Source organism: Gallus gallus, chromosome 12 (assembly GCF_016699485.2).
Source record: "Gallus gallus isolate bGalGal1 chromosome 12, bGalGal1.mat.broiler.GRCg7b, whole genome shotgun sequence".
Taxonomy (NCBI): Eukaryota; Metazoa; Chordata; class Aves; order Galliformes; family Phasianidae; genus Gallus; species Gallus gallus.
In genome coordinates, this window is record NC_052543.1 from 2266391 (window position 1) to 2288803 (window position 22413).

The window sequence follows — 22413 nt, forward strand, 5'->3', positions numbered from 1 at the left end:
GAGGTCTGCGAAAAGCAGTAGGACTAAAAGAGGCTTTTGTGGATTTCCACACTATTTTCTTGTTTATCTTTTCAGCTGTGATTGAGAATTGGTGATCACAGCACTGGGGAATATGCTAACTGGGTTGCTGCCCGGGGCTTCCTCCCTAAATGGGCTTCGGACTCTGATTCCTAAGGCTGAGAATACCATAATTCCAAGTTCCCTAGCACCACCCTGGAGATCTTTCATTCACGTTCACTGATTATTTCTTACACGTGAAACACAGCATATTCTGGGAAAAGAAGTAGCAGAGCCTAAGTCGAGCTGTTGGGAGAAGTGGGAAAAGCCAGGACTTTGCATAGTGTGCCAGCATACAGCTAGGGAAAAGAATCCTTGTCCTTGACCTGTAGTGAATCAGGAGAAAAAGAGCAGAAGTGCTGATAAGCTTTTCTGGATTCATTGCCCTTTCTATTTTAGCCTATCCTAGTCTATTTGGTAGGATCTCTAACACAGCTTTTGCACTGTGTGTGATCTTAAGCTGTTGTACAGAACACCTCTTTTCTAGTCTTGCCTTTTTGTCAAATGGCTGAAACCTCAGAGGCAGGCAAGCACTGAGGCACTTTTTTCACACAAGTGAGAAGATGGTATCTTTCTATTTTAGCTCAAATAGAGTGAAGAAGAACCCTAATAAAGAACGAGACATTTAATGGATTTTACGGCATCCAGTGACATCTCATCTTCCAATTAAAGAATTTAAAGCCAATTTAAGGATCAGTAAAAATGAGAAGGAAAGTCCCAAGTACAGAATACCCCTATGTTTGTTCCTGAATTTGTATTTGACAGCACAGCAGTAGGTGCAGTCTATTTTAGACACCGATTAGACAGCAGTTTGCATGTTTCCCAGGGAGTGGCAGTCAAAAGACATCCTCCTTACCTCCTTGCCACTGCCATACTCGTTATCTTGGACAAATTGCTTAACTTCTCTGTGCTTTACTTTCAGATGTGTAAAATGGGGGAGCCCATCTTTGGAAAACACTTTGGGATACTGTGGTAACTGGTCAGGGTGCATCTGCTTTGCAGGCCAGAAATGTAATTGTAACTCACATAGGCTTAGCCAAGCTACCTTCAGAGTATCTTAATGGAATACTGTTGATACTGTAGCTATGACAGCAGGTAGCTTGGTGAGCACTAACTAGCCAAACATTTACAAGATTCCAGACACCTTTGGTAGCCTGTATGGATCCCGTGCTGTTATTGCTGTGCTGCTCTCAGTATCTCAGCAAATTGGGTTAAATTATTCCTGGTACGCCTGCATGAGCAGCAGTCACACCTTTGTTAGACACAGTAACTGAGAAGGTGATTGTCAGGAGCTGCATGCTTGGAGAGGAATTCTTTAATGTTCGTATTAGTAATTTTAAATGATTTTTGTTTAGACTACAGCGTTGCTTAAAATCCGTGTAAAAGCAGCACCTGTGGTAGGCCTCTAGGAGATGTATTCCTGTAAATGAAGAGTCATTCCAGAACTGCTAACATGCAGTATTTTTAATCTCTGTGCATGATAGCTTTCCCTCTCATAGGCATTGGGGCCATTTCAGACCCCTCCCTTTATACCTTACCCCGAGTTGAGTTTTATATGCACAAGATTTCAGATTGTCTGATCTAAAGAATTTCTCATTTGGTCAACAGGGAGAATACGTGTCCTGTCTTTTATCTTTGCTTCGTCAGATGTCAGACACTCATTTCCAGCACTTACTGGACAACTTCCAAAGCAAGGATGAACTAAAGGTACAGCAGAACGTGGTGTTTGTATGGTCATTCTCTCAGAATGAGAGAGCAGAGGGAATCCCTCAGGCTTTCCTTGCTCTGCTGCTCATTCCCATTCCCTGGCACTCTGGTTTTATAAACCTTCCTTTCCCTCTTATGACAGTAGATGTTGTGTCAAAAGAATGTTTCAAACCTGGTTTGGGATACAAATGTCTAGCAAATGGAATCTTTCTTGGTAAAGCAGCAGTCTTGCTACTTGTCTTTCTGCACCCTTCTGAGGTTTGTGAGCATTACCTGAAGTTATGGCTCTTTGTGACCTTGTGGTTGATGAAGGGCACAGACCTCTCAGGTGGCTTTTTTGTCGCTGACATTTTGAAATGGCACCTCTCAAAACAGCAGAAACGAACTTTCTGTCTCATCTTTTGTGGGAAAGAGGAATGTCTCAGACAGTGGTCTGTTTAAGAGGCAGAATAACTATAAATAAAGATTTTACATAGCCTGCTCTTGATTAGCATGGCACTTAATAAAATAAAGACAATGAGAAGAGTGTAACATGGCATGAACTTATGCTGCCTTAACAATTGTGAAGGAGAAACAGTAAGAAGTCCTTCCTGAATAGTCTTTCTACATCGTATGCATATAGAGAGGCTGGATAAATCAGGAAGATAAGTTTGTGATAGAGGAATTCGTGCCTCCTGACAGCAGGGTTCCGTGTATCTCAGGTTGGTAGTTACTGGAGATTATTACCTTTCAGATAATTGAATTGCTCATAGGAAAATGATTTGACAAATTAACTCATATTAATTCTCATTAAATATTAAAAGAAAAACAACCTATCTAAACGATCGTTCCTATGCTAAACCAATGTAAAGATTTGTTGTTGAATTAGAATTAGAATAGAATTCAATAGAATTGAATTAGAATTAGAATAGCCATGAGAATGAATACTAAGGAAATGATCATCAGCATGACAGGCTGAGGATATTAACCCCAACTTTTTTTTTTCCAGCTGTCAGTTCACCTAATAAAATACATTGCCTCTTTACCTTTTCCTTCACATATTGCCCTCTTGCCACTGCCTTGCCTATCAAAACAGGAGGCTTCACTCTTAGAGCAGCCCTCACACATTATACTCGTAAGGAAGATATTTGTCTCACTGTAAAAGTTAAGATTTAAACAGCTACAACCCAATCAGTACGTATTAGATGCAAATAAAGCAATATCCCAATATTTCTTGTTACCGTGTTTTCACATGAATGGCCTAGTGCTCAAATGGAGCACACTGAGCTTAAGTGCTTATAATCAAGAGCACAGACCTTCAGCTGCTAATGGCTTTTTGTTTTCCCCTGTGCAACAGGAGTTCCTCCTGAAGATTTTCTGTGTATTTCGGAACCTTATGAAAATGAGTGTCTTTCCTCGAGACTGGATGGTGATGAGGTTGCTCACCAGCAAGTAAGTAGAGAAGCAGGTATAAACTTCTGCCATTCTATATCAGATTTTTCTTCTCCCTCGCACTCAAAACCTGTGATGCAGTGTGTTTCTTCAGGTTGAAATGTTGTGATCAAGGCAGACCCTGCAGTACTTACCCCAATTCTGCCTTTATTTTGACACGTTGGACCAAACTGGGACTTACAGTCGTTGTTCTGTTTGTTATAGTCTGCCAATATGCAAAGGTGTCAAAAATTACAGGTTTAAACCCAAAGCTGAAGTAGCTGCACTGAGGATAAGAGTGGCACAAATAGCCATCTTTACCCTACCTAGAAGCACTCAGGTATGTTAGAAGAAGAGGATTAGACCCCAGCAGTGACACCAGGCACATTGGACAGATTTGTTTTTCAGTTGAGTTGTCAGTGGCCATTTTAATGCTTATTTTTTTTATTCTTCTTCCTTCAGTTAAGTACCACACTCTGAAATGGTAGCAGTGTGATCAACACTCGGTGGCTGGAATTATTTGCTGGTTTCTTGTTGCGTTAGATAAACGAGCTATGGAATTGCTACCAGCTGAGAACTGGAGGGGTTCCTATAACAGGAAGGGTCAGGGTGTTGTGCTCTGTGAGTTCACAGCACAATGAAAAGTGCAAGGAGTGGATTTCGGTATTTCAGGATCTCAGATTAAATGGCGTTTGTAGTAAATGAGAAATGCACACCAAAGAGCAGTTACCTCAGGTGCTCTAAGCTTCCTGCTCCCCTTTGGCACTATTTTGTTCTAAATTCCGAGGTTAAGATAAATACGTTTAGCAGTGTTTTTAGAAGTATAGCTGGAGTTTGAATCAGAGATCTGCTGTTGTTTTTTAATGTTGCTGAAGCTTTATCTTCATGCTATGAATTCCTCAATTTATTACATGGCTCGATTGCTTTGCACTGAGGTGTACTTCTAGCCGCCTCCTGCCCCATATAGCAGTGGGAGGGAGAGGGGCAGTGTTGAGAACTGCAGAAATACTCAAAAATGTGTCACTGTGTGACAGATGAAGTACTATTGCATAGCCAAGAGTTAAAACAGCTCAAGCATCTTGAGTTGCTGTTCTTTGGGAAAACAAACAAACATTTCTGTTAAAGTGGAAGAAAAACAGATGTATTGTTTTGTTTCACTTCAGGTGATATGACTATATGGCTATACAATATATACACAGCTTTTAAAAGTTGTGTGTAAATTCCCCAAATTGCAATGATGATGAAGGTTCTTTACCTTTTATCACTTAGTACGAGCTGCTGATGAAAACATAGAAAGATATTTGACTTCTAGCAAGTTTTACTTGCAGTTATTCCATAAAGAATGCATGTCTGTGTGGGTAGTAGAAGCAACACATTTGGTACTATAGTGTGATGCATGCTTCAGATTCAAATATTCCCTCTTTTCTTGTCTTTTTTTGACTGCAGTATCATAGTTACAACAGTTCAGTACCTGTCTTCTGCACTGCACAAGAACTTCACAGAAACGGACTTTGACTTTAAAGTAAGGATTGATACTGAGAATATATTGTCGTGTCGTTTTAAACTAGTAGCACCAAAGGGACAGGAGCTGTTCTCTGTGTTAGCTGGTTAAATTTGCAGCATTTATTTGATTTTGAGGGAGGTGATCTAATTGATAAGAGAACTTCTCTGGATTGAGGGAAGTGGAACAGAACACTCAGATCAGGCAAATGAAGCCCTTTGCAAAGGAAACAAATATTTACTTAAGCAGAGGAGCTGATGAAGCTGTTGTCTTACAAATCCAAGGCTCGTAAAGTATGGACTCAAGCAGTGTTTTCCCTGAAGTTGGGCTCTGCATAGTCTTCCTCTCCCAGGGGTCTCCCTCTTTGGCTGTAGACTTAAGCCTTGGAGGAATACAGAATCTTAAGAGTGTTTTCCATGTTGCCCAATGTTGATGAAAGCAGATAACAAGTTTGGTGTTACTAAGGAAGAGCAGCCAGACGTGTGCCTTTGCACATGCACACACAGCATGGTTGCATAAGCCTCATGTCTTTGGGAAAAGACACTAAATTATAGGACTGTCATTCACAATATTATGTATTCTCTGTTTTTTGAGGGATAAAATCTGTTAAGCCTGGAGACAATGAACAGTATAAAATTTGCAGAAGTAACCGAATTCAGTCATTTTTGAACACTGGTGCTAAGAGTAAAGGGATTAGCCTCTGCACTTTTATTTCCTATCCATTGGAATCCTTATGTGTTTAGTATCTCGGGGTTTAAGCTGTATATTGATTACATTACATCTTGGTTACAAAAAGGATCCTACCTGCAAAGAAACGTAGTTTGACAATAGTGATAGGAGAAGGGAGAACAGTTTTGACCTGAAAGAGGGGTGATATGGGTAGAAGTGAGGAGGAAGATCTTTAGGCATGGTGGTGGGGCACTGGAGCACATTGTCCAGAGAAGCTGTGGGTGCCCATCTCTGGAGGTTTTCAAGGCCAGGCTGGAGGGAGCTTTCAGTAACCTGATTGTAGCGGGTAATGTTTGGAGCTACATGACTTCCAAGGTCCCTTCCAGCCTAAACTGTCCTATGGTGTCTTCCTACGCTTGTTAAAATTCACTCCTTGGAGTGTGATGTTATAAAACTTCCTTCCTGTGTTACAGGTGTGGAACTCCTATTTCAGCCTGGCAGTGCTGTTCATAAACCAGCCAAGCCTCCAACTAGAAAGTGCCACACCAGCTAAGAGAAAGAAGATACTGGATAAGTACGAAAATCTTTTGTCTGCTTCCCAGTCTTTTCTGCCACCTGAAAAAATGAGACTTCTTTTTCTACCACAGGTCTCTGTGATTTATTCTGGAAGTTGGGATGTGGAAGTGCTCCACATAAGTAGATCTCCTAATATAGTGCTCTGTGCTAAGTCAGTTGCTTGTTACTTTTATGTTGACTTGAATGTGAATTTAATGTGAATGAAGTTGATGCCTCCATGCCTCTGTGTTGGAGGTGGTTGAATAGCGCCCTTAATGTAGTGCTTTAAGTTTTGGTTAGCCACAAAGTTGGACTTGATGAGCTTCATAGGTTCTTTCCAGCTAAGCTGTTGTAGTCTCTATGAACATCACTGCCTTTTCTGGTTGATTTTTTTCCTATTAGGCAGTCATCTGTCTCCTCTCTTTCAGATACGGTGATATGAGAGTGATGATGGCGTATGAGCTCTTCAGCATGTGGCAGAACCTAGGTATGACTCTTCATTCTCTGTCCTACTAATTGAGGCCGAGGTAACCCCCGATTTCTGTTAGAATTTTGTAGGGTTTTTTTTTTTAGCATCACACAATACCTTCTCTTAACATCTGTAAAACCAGGAAGCATTTCTTTTCTCCTACCAAAAATCCTTTTCTGCACCATCTTCATTTGAAGTAATGCATTCCTACCAATTTAAGTACTTTCTACTCAAATACAGCTGTGGAAGGCTTTGGTTTGATGTAATCAATGACAGTTTTTATGTATCTGCAAATATAAAATCAGCCTTTTCTGATCCCTTGAACTGTGCTGCAGTCTGCTTCGTCATAGGGAGATACTCTTTGACATCCCTCTAATTCCAGACTGTAGAGCAGATATTTACATTTTCACAGGTGTAATTAATTTTATGAATTTGGAGATGATTCAAAGCTGAAGTTGTGGTAGGAAATTACAGCTGCAGATGTTTGGTTCTAATGCTCAGAAATTACATACAGTAAAGGTTCTCTCTTTGAGTCTTCTTCTGGTATCTATTGTGCATATAATAATAAATTCTACATTGCTGCTTAAAAAAATAACCCCAAACGGAAAAGCCTTATCCACAATAATGCGACACTGTGATAAAATTTCAACTCCTGCAACTCACCTTTTCTTAATGTATTTTGATAAAGAAGGTAAATGTGTTGCACAGTGGAGAAAATACATATCACCACAAGTTTTCATCTAGGACTTCTGCTTTGAGAAGTGCCCTGCACCGGTCTTGTGTTTAAGCAGTTCAGGATTTTATTAATACAACAACCAAATAATATCTTTACTAGATGAGAGCAGGTGTGGCTAGGCCAGCAGCCTGTCTCTATTGAGACTGAAAATGAATACCTATGGAAACACCAGAGGACAAAGGAAGCATATGACATTCTACAGGAGAATGAAAAAAAAAGGTGCTGATAGAGATTACAGATTATGCAAGGTTCTGAGAATGCTTAAATCATTAAAAGGGCAAAGGAATGATGCAAATCCAATGGAATAACTTGGTAATGTTACTGCAAGCAGGTGGTATATTCAAACAGCCAAATATGATCATTTTATATGGAGGCACGGATGTATCGAGTTGATAATGAGCTGAATGGGAGCTACCTGTAAAATGCCATAAGTAAAACCAGCAGAATGCTTTTTGAGGAAATATAGAAGAGCTTTCAGTAAGGGAAAAGGGGTTATATTATGGCTGCAAGTTCTCCATAGTTGCCCATGGTTCTGGAACAGTTGTTCTGGCCCCACTTTCTGCAGCTTATGAAAAACAGAGACAAATTTGACAATCAGGAAGGCAACTGAAGAAGTGAAAAGATCTTAATGTGGAAGACTGAATGAACCTGACCATCTCTCACAGCTAAGGTGATACAGCCAGGTTTGAAACATCTGTGTAGGAAAAAGGGTACTTTCCAATATATTGGAGATCAACTGGAAAATTGTGATAGAAAAATTGAAATAGGAAGAAAGAAGCCTTTTATAGATATAGAGATATTTATCTCTGGGAGTTGTTCAAAATATGGCTATTTTGATTGGTTCTCCATAACTGCACAATAAGTAGACCTCAGAGTACACTGTTAGCAAAATGCCTTGTGTTCCTGTTGCTGAGAAGCAGTGCTGTTTTGATCTGAGGTCAGTTACAGAACTGTGGCTCTTATAGCACTGAGGATGAAGAGCTGTGTGGTTCTTTGAAATCTAAATATGTTCTGTGCAATAGAGTTGTTCTCACCAACCTTTCCAAAATATTTTCCTTCGTTAATTAGAAATTTCTGTGGCCCCTTTCCCCCCTGGGCAGTACGTTTTAATTTAGTTGGTTTTAACAATTTGAATTCCTCTGCAAGTGAAATGCACCGACAGTTTTTGCTGAAGGCTTTTGTAGTGAAATTAAAAACTTTCTTAGAAACTCTGCAGGGGATGGCATAAAACAAACACTGTTGTTTCAGTCCCTTTAGGAAAAGAATGATTTAGCATTCTTCGTGTCTGTGCCTATGATTTTATGCTGGGCCTGATACTGTCACTCTTGCAGAGGTACCTCTTCTTCTCACTGACAGAGATGAAGGGCTTTTCTTTAATCTCCTTTGCTTTGTGTTGCACAGGGGAGCATAAGATACACTTTATTCCGGGGATGATTGGCCCGTTTCTTGGTGTTACACTCGTCCCACAACCAGAAGTCCGGAATATCATGATTCCCATCTTCCATGACATGATGGACTGGGAGCAGAGAAAGAATGGCAACTTCAAACAGGTGAGGCAGCTTCCCAGCCAGGCAGTGTTCTTGTGCCCCCTCTGTCTGTCTGTACCCAGCCAAACACAAGGGATATGCATCTCTTGATCCACATCCCATAGGGACGAAGTTGTTGTCATGCAGATATATAAAAATAGTAAACTTGAATCATGGCTCACAAAACTATTACAAGCCACTCAGGATTATTTAAGCAGTGCACTTAACAGCAAGCTGTGTTTCCTCTGAATATAGAGAGGAGCAATGAGCTCATCACAGCATAGATGAGAAAGAGGAAAGAAGTTCTGAAGTGCTGGGCTCACTGCTCTCATTGGTTTCCATGCAGCTCGTCAGCCATGAAATGAGTCACACTGGGAACCAGAAATAAAGGCTTGACAGTTCAGCCAGTATTGTTGAAGACTGTGGTCTTTGCTTCTCTGTATTCCGTTTCCAGCCAGAAAACAGTATTGTGTAACTAAATAATTATACCGTGCTTTGAAACTGATTCTGTGTCTGAGTATTCCTGGAGAAATTTTAGCAACTCTGCTGGAATGGTTGTGCCCAACAAAAGTTCCTTTGCTGGCACCTGCCATGAGCTGTAATTGCAGAGCAGCCATAGGAGTGCTCGTTTTGTTGCCCAGTCATGGTCAAAGATTGGTGTAAATTTTCCACTAACAGATCTTGGAAGTTCAAACTATGGAGAATGAAGCTTGGAATGGATCCTCAGGTGACAGGGCTTTATTGTTGTTGTGTTTGTGGCCATGCAGGTGGCAGGGCCTGCAGATAGGTGCTCTGAAGAAGGCAATTCTACCACACAGTCACACAATGCAAACCGTGTCCAGAAATCATTTGACTTTATATTTAAATTCACATAATTAATGTGGTATTAAAATGCCACTTCCAATCTGTCATCCCAAGAGAAAAACAGACCTTTTCCTTAACCTGATCCACAAAAGACTATGTGGAAGAGTATTACCAAGGGCTTCTGTGGAGTTTTTTTCCTCTTCAGCTCCCTTGGTTATTTTTGTTATTTCTGCTGCTACTGCTATTATTATGGTGACATTTGATCGTGGTGCTCTTTTTGCTTTAGGTGCTGTATTAACATAACAATGGAACAGTTTCTGCTCTGGCATTTGCAGTTAGAAGTACCCACAGTCATCTTCTAGTTCCTCAATCTGATGATACTTTCTGCATCAAAGATGAACTCTTCATAACCACTTAATTTTTATACTCTCTGATGTGTTCTACTACACTACAGCCACAAAAATCTTTCTTAAATGCAACAATTAGACAGTACAAGATGCATTAAACCTTACTGGCAGCTCAAAGCAAGAAGGCATTTTTTGTCCAGTGTAAAGCTAGACAGCTGGACAGATGCACTGGAGTTTTTGGACGAGTTATTGTAGCTCGGGAACAAAGATAGGATTTGTTTGCTTGGTTGGTTGAATTTTGAAGTTTGGTTGACTTTTGTAACAACCAATTCAGTATTCAAAAATACAAAAATCCAGGAAACCCATTTTTATGCTTTTTCTTTCTTGCCTTTTCTCCCAGCAGTTTGTTTTAACGAGGTAGTTTTTTGAGCAGTAGGAGGTAGCAGAGCAGTCTGGTTTGTGGACTCAATCATGACCCCCTTTAATGATTTCAATATCAGGATCACCAGTGCCATTTGTGTGTCTCTGGGTGATTTGCTCTTCCTTCTCATCTTTACTTCCTTTGCAGTTTGGTAGCTAAAAAACAGGGAAACGCAAACTATGCTCATGGTTAACTAAAAACGTGCTACATTTCTACAGACCACTTCAACCTTCAGAAACCTCTACCTTCATTAGTATTGAAGGCTTGTTTTCTCTCAGTCTTCCAAGAATACACAAAAGAAATTCTTTAATATTAGATATGTTGAATTCTGCACTTGAAGCAATTTTATTGGAATATCTGATATCAAACTTGACCATGGAGCACTAGACTGCAGGGAAAATGAATGCGTATCCATAACCTTTGTAAAGGAAGAGAGGCATAATAACGCTGTTTTGTCCCTGCACATGTGTGAAAAGGAAATGCATCATATAATCATACAGAAGCCTGACAAAACTGAGTTTAATGAACAAATAATCTTCCAATGTAATTATGTCTGGGTGATTGAAAGTCAGTTACCTACCAGCAGAACCATCGCAGCAGGGGTAGTGGTGATCGTGCCATAAATTAGTTTCTCTGCATGGATATTCTGATTTTGACACAGGATATCGTTTGTTTGATGTATTTGCTCACAGAAAGTGTTTGCAGAGTGATTTATTTGATAAGAGAATGAACATCAGAAACTCCTGGGAGGAAGCAGCTTTACCTCCCCTGGGATGTTCATTTAGACTCCGATAAGCAAATGGATAATTTTATTCCAGTCCTTCTCTTTCATTGCAAAATAAGAAAAGTGTTTCCATTTAACTGAGCTACAGAGAAATAAATTGCTCACACACAGAAGTGGGAAGGCTGCAGGGCATGAGAAATAAAATGTTCTTCCAGTCCTCGTAGCGTTTGGAACTCATCAGCAGCTCATGCAGGAGATTTGTAACCGGTCGCTTCTTCTCCTCCAGGTGGAAGCTGAGCTGATCGATAAGCTGGACAGCCTGGTATCCGAAGGAAAAGGTGATGAGAACTACAGAGAGCTCTTCAGCCTGCTGTAAGCTATGCCAGTTTCTGCTCACTCCGTGTTGCATGGGGTCACTGAAGCAGTCAAAGCAGTCATCTGCGCTGCATTGGCAGCTCCAGAGCTGATCTTCAGAGAATGCAGTAAAGGGCATTGTGGCAGGTTTTCATGACATGGCTCTCAGTGAAACAGAGCTCTGTCGCACTAGTTCTGAAAAGATAAAAACTCTATTCTTCTGTGTCTTTCTCCTGTAAAATCCAATAGCGGGCTGTGCAGGTAAGTTGTTATCATCCTGCTGTAAAAAATTGATTTGCTGGAGATGCCAGTGCCTTCCTTTTTACTTAGCAGCATGCAAAATCATGGCCCTAGGACTGGTTTGAGAAGGTCTAGCAAGTCAGCCTTATTAGAGCAAGAGATTTTCCTCTGCCTTTTCCTTTGCTGCTTCCAGTTTTTGAAGGTCGTGCTTTGAGTTGGCTCAACAGATGTAAGCTGGTTTTTGCAGAGTCCATCACGACACTGTATTTCCACTCCCTTTCAAATGTGCAATACTTGTAAGGATGAACAAAAGACTTAAAATCTGACTTTCAACTCGGTTCTCTTTGATTGCTGAGCTGTCTCTAAATTGTGTTTCTAATGACCCTAGTTTATTTTGAAAGGACTTTGAGAGTCCAAAGCAGCTAACACTAAGTCTTTTAATATTCCAGTGAGCCAAAGACATCATTAGCGGAATTCAAGCCTTAAGTTAAGGCCAATGAGGTAGATATTGTGCTGGGAGTCTGCTATAAAACAGGCAACCAGGATGAATAGCTGGATGACATCTTCAACTGGCAGCTAGGAGAAGTCTCACCATCACTAGCCCTTCTTCTCAGGGCAGACTTCAGATTCCGAGGTGTTTGCTAGAGTGCAGTAAAGCAGAGTGGAAACAGTTTAGGAAGTTCCTGGAGTGTTACAAGAACAAATATATGAGGCACTCTGGTAGGGACCAGAAAAGCAGAGAAGTCCTTGCCATTATGGAATGGAGCCTACATCAGAAATAGTATGGCCAGCAGGACTAGGGAAGGGATTGTCCCTTGAGTGCTGTGCTCAGTTTTGGGCCTCTCACTATAAGAAGATATTGAGTTGCTGGAAATATTCAGAGAAGAGCTAGTGGTGGGACTAGAAGGCAAAGCTTACGAGGAGCAGCTGAGGGAACTGAGGTTGTTTAGCCTGCAGAAAGGGAGGCTGAGGGTAGGCCACATCATTCTATAAATGTCTGAATGTTGTAGCAAGGTGGGCATCAGTCTGTTGTCTAAGGTGACAAGTGGCAGAACATGAGGAAAACTGCCTCAAGTTGCACCACAAGAGGTTTAGGTTGGATTTTAGGGATAATTCCTTCACGTAGACTTTAGACAAGCACTGTAACAGGCTGCCTGGGCAGTGGTGGGGTCCTGTACCCAGAGGTATTTAAGGCATGGATGTGGCACTGAGAGGTGTGGTTTGGTGGTGAGACTCAGTAGATCTACTGAGGTGATAGTAGATCTACTAGGTGAGGTTGGTGGCAGGTCAAGGCTGAGGTCACCAAGTGGTGACCTTCAAGGTCTTTTTTAACCTAGATGTTTCTGTGATTCTATATTGAGACCATTTTATGTGTCCCCCAACAGTGTGCAGGCAGTTTGAGGCGTAAAGCTTTGTACTTCTTGGTTCACATTTACCCACTCATTTGTTGTCAAGACAGATAAGCCTGCCCATCTGTACGCTTTCCTTAGAAAGCAAGTGAATGTATTCACTTTTGGTTTGTGGATATTCAGCCTTGGGAAGTCTGGCACTTGGAGTGTACAGAGAAAAAATACATATTTCAGGAATAAAAAAGAAAATATCTTTGTTCTTTTATTCACTTGGCAAGGGGAATGTTCTGCTTTTCTTTTGCTCCTCCTGAAGGCCCTCGTAACGTGAAATGTTAAGAATTAGGGGCTACAGTTTGATGTACTTTTAGGTGATAGTGGCAGTCTGTTGCCAAGAAATACAACCTTGAAGCTGAAATCCAGCAACCTCTGAGTTTGTATTTGTACTGAGAGCACTGTGAGCTCCGAGGGAGCAGTTCCACAGAACGGAAAACGTCAGCTCTATTCTCACCCAGTCAATAAATGCAGTGTGAAATAAGCAGTTGACGCTGGTTTCCATGTCTCAGCTGTTGTGCAGAAGTGGGAATCGGGTCCCCAAGGTGGAAACACACCCAGCAGTTTCTCTTTCCTCCTGCCACAGAAGGGGCGAGTTCTCTGATGAGAGGTCTGTTTCAGACCCAGGATACCAGCATCTGCCTTCGCTTTTCTTTCCCATTTTTTGCAAATGATTTTCAGTGTTTTTACTTGGGCCTTTTCTCATTCTTCTGTCACCTCTCTGAGATTCCCCATGTATTGCCTAGCTTGCTGATCAGCAAAAGATTGCTTTTGTTTATGCACAGTTTAAATAAATTGTGATGGGGGGTGGTTTGTTTGCTCATGAGAGACCAATGTGTGTGTGAGAATGAGCAGATTAATTTGCTTTAGGTTCAGACTCCCAACTTCTGTGTGCTGTCAGCCAGGCTGCAGGTAACAGCACAGCAGTCGGTTGTAGCTGCGAGCGGTGCTCCCTTTCACACATTTTACACAGCACTGTGGGGATATTTTTCCTTTTCCTGTCAACTCTGTAATTTCCTTGTCTTTGCTTCATGCTGCCCGGAGTAGAACCCAGCTCTTTGGGCCTTATCCCAGGTAAGACAGTCGTTCTGTGCCTTTGTTTCATGAGCAAGAAACCAAGTTGTCCGCGGCTGCCTGCATGCACAGCACTGGTTCTGCAGAAGCCTCATCTGCTGCCTTTTCATCTCTGCACAGTTTGCTGGAGAAGATTGAGCAGGAGACGTGGCGGGAGACTGGGATCTCTTTTGTTACATCGGTTACTCGCCTCATGGAGCGCCTGCTTGACTACAGGTATCTGACAGCAGTGCAGCGTGTCCTCCGTGTGCGTATAACAAGCTTGTGAAGAGGTAGTACCAGATTTATCATGTGCAGAGAGCATTTTCATTGTTTATCAAGCTGCACCCATCAGGGAAGCATTACATAAACATGTCTAACTCAGTGCTGCAAGGCTCCAAGTAGAAAGCGCAGAGCCCTGGCTCTTATTCTTGGCTGTTAAACAGCAGAGGTGAAGAAAGTTGTTCATTCTCACAAGTGCATATGTATACAGAGAGAGATATTGATGTATGTGGTATTGTACATCATACATATAAAATATGGTATACACCATATTAGGTACACGCACATAACTCAGAGTTATTCTTATGGAACAGTTGGCAATGAGAAACTCTGTAGAACTGACCTGTATATTTCTATCTGTAGCTGACAAGTTCCAGTGTTTATTTGGTTCTGCTGCTGCTCAATGGAGTTGAAAACGTGTGACGGGGCCTGGGTGTTCTGCAAGCACGAATCCTTTGCTGAGCTTTGTAGTTTGTTCTTTTTGTTCTCCTGACCAGTTTGATCTGAGCTGCTGTTTCTTTTCCTGACAACAGCTGCTGTAAAACTAAGCAAGGCCAGATATCTGAGACACGTTAAAAGAGAATGCAAGGGAGCTGACTTCCTTTTTGGTGCAACTATCAGTGCAGCTTTGATACGCAGATACGCATTTTCACACTTAGTTCAGGAACAGATAACAGTTTCATAATATAGTTTCAATAAGCAGCAGAATATTTCAGTCCCAGAGCAGAACAAAGTAGGGAACCGCATCAAAATTTGGCACTACCCAGGCCAGATGTGTAATAACTGTTGGGGCAGTTCTGTGAGTCCCATACAGAGCTGTGGATATACCTGGTGGATTCCAGCCACCAAATAGCTGCCTGCCCAGCTCTCAGGAACGTTTGCTGTGTCTGCTTTGAAAGCTTTGTCTCTTTTTTCTTCAAAAGGAGATCTTGCAGATGTGTGTTGTAACATTCCTCTGCTTTTTCAGGGACTGCATGAAAGGCGATGAAACAGAGAACAAGAAAATCGGTTGCACTGTTAACCTTATGGTAAGGATGTTTCCTTTATTTCTTTGTGCAGTGTAATTGATGCTGGGGTGGGGAGGGTTGGGTGGGGATGTGTGTCAGGCAAGGTGCAGGATCCAAGGGCAGGCAGGGTGTGATGACAGAGCCTGGGAGGACTGCTGGGAGCTGTGGTCCAGCTCTGCCTGGAGCTGGGTGCTGTAGGTCTCACCTCCCCCCCCGGCTGCATTCTGAGGGTCTTTGTGACAGAGGTCCCACATACTCTTGCCTTTTCTTTCCATGTTTGACTGCCCTCACTTTGAAAATAATTCTAACATTGCTGGGTTAAATCTGCACGAGTGCGAAAAGGATGAGTCCTTTCCTTCTACGTTAATCATTTATTCTCAGTACCTTTATACATACAGAGGCATCTCTGACTGTTGCGAGGGAAGGAACATTCTCAGTGAGAGTAACAGCTCTCTTTCTCTTACAGAATTTCTATAAATCAGAAATTAACAAGGAGGAGATGTACATCCGCTACATCCACAAGCTGTGTGACATGCACTTACAGGCTGAGAACTACACAGGTGAGTCAGGCACCACACAGGGGCTGTTTGAAGTCCTACTGAAAGGTTTTGATTCCTGTCATCTTATTCTCTGTTACCTGTTGAATCTATTTGGGAAAAATGTTGTTCTGATCAGTTATTTGGAAAGATGAGGAGCTGAGGTTCACCTCATTCCATCCAGTTAGTTTGCACCCCGAATTTTGTATTAATGTGTCCTGCAGGGAAGATTGATGGAAAAATCACAGCGGTGGAAAATGGGGGGCAGATGAAAATGATGAACCCGCTGTTGTAACACCATTCCCCAAATCTCCCTGCATACGTAGGGAGTGCCTGAAAAGTCTGCTGACTCTCATTCTTTGTTGTCCAAGCTCTGTTTACAGCTGCAGGCCCCATCCGAGTGTTACACAGCTCAGTTCAGATGCGTGTTGCACATCTGAGTATCTGACTGTGCATTTGGATCGAGTAGAGAGGAGAAAGAAACTCAACAGATTTGTGCCTGAAAGTCAGGTTTATCAGAAGGAGCCACGTGCTGCTATTTCAAGCCATTGAATAATGTTACCCTAATGCTTCTGAATTTTTTGCTCAAGTTGTGCATCAGAACTTGCAGTGTGTTGTAGAAGCAGCTTGTGATCTTTTAACCTGTTAAGAGATTTGTCGTCATTGATTCCGTGTTCAATGGTTGCGTTTCCAACAGAGGCTGCATTTACTTTGCTTTTGTACTGTGAGTTGCTTCAGTGGGAGGACAGACCTCTGAGAGAGTTCCTGCATTACCCATCTCAGTCAGAGTGGCAACGTAAGGAAGGTCTGTGCCGTAAGATTATCCATTACTTCAACAAAGGGAAGGTATGCCAACTTCTTCTCTCTTCCAGCAGCTTCCTTCCCTTTTCCTGACTTAGAGCTTGCAAGGCTATCATCTCAGTTCAGTAGTCTGGAAGTAAATTTGTACCAAAAGGTTTAGTAACTTGACAAATTGCTTCTTGGCTCTTTAGAGCAAAAAAAAAAACAACAGATGAGAAAATGGATGTGGGTATTTCATTATGCATAACGTTTGGAAGTGGTTTAGGTAGGTCACCAGGAGCAGTTCTCTACCTGTAAAGCAAAGCTCAGATCACCTGACATGGCAGAGATTGGTGAACCCCAGTTCCTGAATTGATCAGAGAACAATCATGCTGTGTGCGCAGTGCTGTGCTATGGCTCCCTTTGCACTTAAGGACTTGTTCTGGTTCTGCCCTCCTGAAGTAAATGTCCTGTAGGTAGAAGGAACTGTAGGAGATCCATATTAAAAAAATGAAGCCTTTTCAGCACCACTGTGATTTTAAAGCGGCTTTCACTTAACGTGCAGTTCCATCTATTGCACAAGATTAGAGTGAATGCATTTCGGTTCCTTACATTTGGAACGCTTCTCCTGCCACGAGGAACTGTTCACATCACTGCAGACAGAGGTGCTGCAGTCACTCGTATTGCTGTGCTCTGTCTCAGAGGGGAATATTAGAAGTGAGATCATCTGTCAGAACGTTGTCAAAGTTATATTTTTTCCAGGAAAATAAACCATCCAGCATGTACTGTCAGAAGATAATATCTGTATGTGCACCTCGGGGTTGGTTTTTCCTATGATGACAGTTAAATAGAAATGGGATTTCATTCATACAGGGTTGACATTCCAGTTTGCTTCTGGCTGAGGCATCCCGTGCAGAACTTGGCAGAGAAGTCAGACTGTGCTTGTGAGGGGCAGTGGCCAATTTCTGAGGGAGTGATTCATTATCCAGAGATCTTTTTTGGCTCAGAAATTAATCTCCTCTAATAATGCTGCATATGATTCTCTGTTCAGTTTCAGAAAATTTCACAGCCTTATAGACTGCACTTTAAACAATTAAGGTGTTAACTTATGTAAATACGGCAGTATTGTGCCACCTGATTTAGCCAAGCATAATAAAGAGGCTATGTAGAAATTGAGCCTGTGTTTTTGACAAACAGGCCATCCATGCAGGCATTAAAGGTGAGTGCAAACGTGATGGATCTCATTCTGCTGTAAATCTCCTAACAGATTGGAGCATTAACCTCTTGGGGATTTTTTCCTGCTGGGCATTTCTGGAGTTACTTGGCTGTGCTTTAATCCTCCGTTATTTTAAATGGTAGCTGAATGACTAACTAATCCACTTAAGCAGTGTGTGTGTCACTTGGGCTCTGAAAGATGGAGAGAAGCCAGATCTGCTGCTGCTGTGTAACGGGGACCAGCTCAGGGAGCAGAAACTCGCTTGTTTAGCTTGTGCCTGGCAGGTTGTGTTCTGCACCCCCTGGGTCCTGGAGGCTGCAATGTGGTGCTCCTTGTCCTACTGCATTAAGTAAAGGGGCTCAGAGCCGTATGGAGAAGGCGTAAAAATTCTGTGCTTGTTCATGGGAAGATCTCCCAGCAGTGAGGGAGAAAAGCGGAGGGCACAACAGAAGGGTGTGCAGGCAGAGCACAGCGAGCAGAGGCATGGCCAGGGCAGCTGGGCAGCTCTCATTCTCAGTATTGCTGGGAGCAGCCCTGTGCAGGGAAGTAATAAGATGCTCCAGGACCCTTCTACCCTTCACTCTGCATGCTGCTTCCTGCTGCCTTCTTGCTGTGCTTCTCATTTTTTTGTGACCACGTGCATAACTTTAAATGCAGGGGGTTTTTTAATTCACAGATGTCAGCAGTCATTTTGTCTGTTAAGACTCGAGGTTTTCTAGTTGAAGGACATTGAATGGGACAGTTTGAACCTGACTCATCCTTTTTCTGGACAGCAACAGCCTGAAAACTTCACAGCTCTCTCCTGCCCACTTCAGTGCTACTTCTCCTTGATAAGAATTCTGACCAGATCCCTTCCCAGCACCACAGTGTGCATTCTCCTCAGTTCAGCCAAGTGCTGCAACAGACCCAATGCTGCACTTCCAAAGCAGTTCATTTTTTAGATCGTGTGCTCTGTTGCAAACATCTGAACTGATTTCTCTCGTGCACACTGATTTGAATGTCGCTTGCAAAAGAAATCTGCACGTTGGGAAGTGAGTAAATAAAGGCCCCCATTCATAAATGTTGATTGTTTCTATCCGTGCCTCTTGTGTGCAGTCAGCAGCACAAATGAGAGCTGCTGGTGTCATAGGAGAAAGCTGCAATAAAACTCTCATGAACCTGCTTCAGAGTGAAGGATATAATACAGAACATACAACCAGATCAGACAGCAAAAGAGAAAGCACTAATGAATGAAAGTAACAGTGGAGGCATTAGGAGATTATTTGAGAGGGGAAAGATGATGATGCTTTAGAGGAAAGTGGCACTTGTGCAGCACGTGGAACTACATATTCAATTTCTGCAGTGTGAAGGCAGTAGTCATTAACATCACCAGGTTTAAAAAGGAGAATCCCGGTGAGTCAGATGTGCATTTATTCTGCCTTACTGTCAAATATCTCTTTCTAACAAGTTATCTGTATATTGGGTTTCTTCCACTTAAACATTGCATCGCTATCAACAGAATATTCAGCTGGCATGTTAGAATTTCTCTGCATTGAAATCTGATTGAAAGGAAGAGAGAAAGCCTGAGCTAGGATGACAGGAATAGTGTGAGAGTACATGTGAAAGAGCTGGTATAAATAGAGGCGAGATGTGGTTACATATTGTTGATTTAATTCACATCAGAAAAGGAACAAGAAAGGACTGCGTCTTTAGGATCACCTGAAAGGAAGCCAGTCAGCTTTCTGCTTCTCTCCAGATGACAGATTAGAGAGTTCTGCAGGCTTTAGCAGCAGCATCCCATTTGGGAGTGAGGCTGCTTCTGTGCGGTGTAACAAAAGCCATTCATTCCTGGGCAGGTGTCATAGGAGAGATTTGTCTTTTCCATTCTTCTGGGTAAATACGGATCACCTGAAGGCTGAAAGTCCATGTGCTGGTACTGTAACTGTGCTGAAACCCATTGGCATGCGGAGTGCATGGGTAGTTGTGTTTGCAGATGGAAGCACTTGGCTGGATAACGCTGCTGGTGGCAGTTCGGTGTGTCTGTTTGTACGTTGTGAACTGACAGCCACAGTGAAAATGCTGCTAATTTGAGATCACACAACCCCAGGTTATATCCTAAGCAGTCAATGAGCTGCTCTTTCAGATCGTTTCCTAACTCCAAAGATACTCTGAAGGAATCTTTTACTTAGCAAGTTCTTACGTAAGCTTTTGTGATTTACAGGAGCTGAAGGGATGGGAAGTTTTTTCTCCTTTTTGCTTTTTCCAATTATCCCTTCTTTTGATATGGAAGTTCTTAGACTCAGTGTGTTTTTGCTCTTTGGAGGGCAACAAATCCATCTCTGCTATTAGGAGGACAGGCTCTGTGTGTGTGCATAAAGGGAGGCGCTGCAAAGCACCCACTGCACCGGGTCAAATGGTGCAGAGATTCTCTTCTTTAAGTGAAGGAAAGCCACATATACAAAGCATTATTAGTTCACATCATTACTGTTAATTACCATTACCAACAGTTTACAGTATTACTCTTTCTAAAACTGATGATGATAGTCTCACAGGTTAGGTTTGTTTTCACTGCAACACAGTCTCAGTTAAAAGGAAAAGAGGCAAGTTAACCCAGTAATGCATAAAAGTAATCTAATAAAGGCTGAGCTGAGACCTGGGGCTTCCAGTCCTTTACATAAGGGTGGTGTGAAGCAGCCCCCAAGGCTTTTCCAGTCTGTGCAGGTTAAAGTGCTAGAAGAGGGGAGTTCAGTTGAAGGGTATAAAATGAGCACTCTGAAAAGCTAACAGGTGACAAGGGAGTCTCTGTGTGTGTGTGTGTTCATGCCCAAACTCAGCCTCTTTCTTTCTTACCTCTGATGGCAATGGCTGTGGTGTGCCAGGAAAGACTCACTGTATGCAGAATGTAAGTTAAAGAAGTGAGTTTTGCTTTCAGTTCTGGATACAAATACTCAGTGCAACAATGCATGGCAGTTCTGAGGATGCTGTATTTCTTTACTGGAGAGTTTCCCATCACTTGAGGGTTTTCTGTCCTCAGTGGGAAGGAGCAGCCTCAGGAAGGGTTCCCAGTACAAGAAAGACAGGGAGCTGTTGGAGAGGGTTCAGAGGAGGGCCACAAAGATGCTCAGAGGGCTGCAGCACCTCCCCTCCAAAGACAGGCTGAGGGAGCTGGGCTTGTTCAGCCTGGAGAAGAGAAGGCTTCAGGGGGACCTCATTGCAGCCTTCCAGTACCTAAAGGGAGCCTACAAACAGGAGGGGAGTCAACTCTTAGGAAGGGTAGATAACAGCAGGACAAGGGGAAATGGTTTGAAGTTTAAGGAGGGAAGGTTTAGGTTGGATGTCAGGGGGAAGTTCTTTACCAGGAGAGGGGTGAGGTGCTGGAACAGCTGCCCAGAGTGGTTGTGGATGCCCCATCCCTGGAGGTGTTCAAGGCCAGGTTGGATGGGGGCCCTGGGCAGCCTGGGCTGGTATGAAATGGGGAGGTTGGCAGCCCTGCCTGTGGCAGGAGGATTGGAGCTTCGTGATCCTTGAGATCCCTTCCAACCCAAGCCATCCTGTGATTCTGTGAATCCACAGCTGTTGGGAGTCTGTGCTTCAGGGTATGCAGAAAACCAAGATGTTGGGTGGGTGGGGAATTTAACATCAAGAAAATGTTAGCTTTATTTCTCCAGAGAAGTTCCAGTCTGCTGAGTGAACTGTTAGCAAGAACACGTGTGTAATTTCAGTGGGGTATGTGCCTCCATTACCATCTCAGAGAGAGAATCAATCTAATATTTATGGGAACTGTTTCCTCACGTTGCATTTTCGCACTTAAACCCTGGCGTTTCATACCTAATGAATTGCCTAAAGTGAGTTCCCATGTTCCTCTCAGCTGGTTGGTAGTTGATTCCAAGACACCGGTTGCTGTGAGTGTGATTTGCTTTGGTTTTGCAGAGCTGGGAGTTTGGAATCCCGCTGTGCAGAGAGCTGGCCATGCAGTACGAAAGTCTCTACGACTACCAGAGCCTCAGCTGGATTCGGGTACGTGGCAGCAGTTCCCCTCCTTGCACACTCCCATCCAGTAGGGAAGTCCGTCATCCTCCCAGAAAACTCTCAATTTAAAAAGCAAACCAACCAACCAACCCAGCACCACAAATAACTCCTTTGCCATGGACTCGTTCCAGTGATGTTGTGGGCCCACTGGGGTAATTCTTAGGTCTGTTAGCAGTAAATATGGACAGCACGTGCAGGGGATCTTGACTTGCTGCTGCGATTGCCTGTTTTACATATATTTTTGCAAAAAAAACATCCTTTTTTCCTTCCTTTCTTTTTTCATGCATTGATATTTCATTTTAATTCCAAAAATATCCAGGACCCATCTGCCTCAGCTGACTTAAGGGGAGGGAAAGGGAAAAACAGAACAGAAAAGGCAAACATTTATGGCATTCTTGTCGGTTTTCAAAGATGTGATGCTCAGGTAAAACTAAACCCGAGGCAGCTGGGGGAGATTTGTGGCCTTGTTGCTGTAATCAGGAAAAGTCAAAGTTCTGCCATGTATAACCTTGATGAATTTGCAAAGACATTTAAAATAGAGCAGCGTGAACATTTCTCCTTCTGTGCGGGAAATGCTGAAACATCAGTAAATTAGCTGTTCGTTTTGCCTC

The 22413-nt window shown here is 42.6% G+C and overlaps 1 protein-coding gene across 15 annotated transcripts in view; it reads left to right on the forward strand.

Annotated features, from left to right (window-relative positions):
• DOCK3 (dedicator of cytokinesis 3) overlaps window positions 1-22413 on the forward strand; it is a 283266-nt gene that overhangs the window by 231744 nt on the left and 29109 nt on the right. For 12 of the 15 annotated variants that reach the window (XM_040646478.2, XM_040646487.2, XM_040646480.2 and 9 more), the window contains 13 exons: window positions 1666-1764; window positions 3101-3195; window positions 4621-4696; window positions 5818-5918; window positions 6328-6386; window positions 8506-8654; window positions 11213-11298; window positions 13968-13994; window positions 14115-14210; window positions 15223-15283; window positions 15729-15822; window positions 16496-16644; window positions 21704-21790. In XM_040646478.2, the coding sequence (XP_040502412.1) occupies window positions 1666-1764; window positions 3101-3195; window positions 4621-4696; window positions 5818-5918; window positions 6328-6386; window positions 8506-8654; window positions 11213-11298; window positions 13968-13994; window positions 14115-14210; window positions 15223-15283; window positions 15729-15822; window positions 16496-16644; window positions 21704-21790 (1179 nt within the window). The remainder of the gene's footprint in view (window positions 1-1665; window positions 1765-3100; window positions 3196-4620; window positions 4697-5817; window positions 5919-6327; window positions 6387-8505; window positions 8655-11212; window positions 11299-13967; window positions 13995-14114; window positions 14211-15222; window positions 15284-15728; window positions 15823-16495; window positions 16645-21703; window positions 21791-22413) is intronic. The other 3 variants (XM_040646481.2, XM_040646486.2, XM_040646495.2) reach the window with 1 other exon arrangement.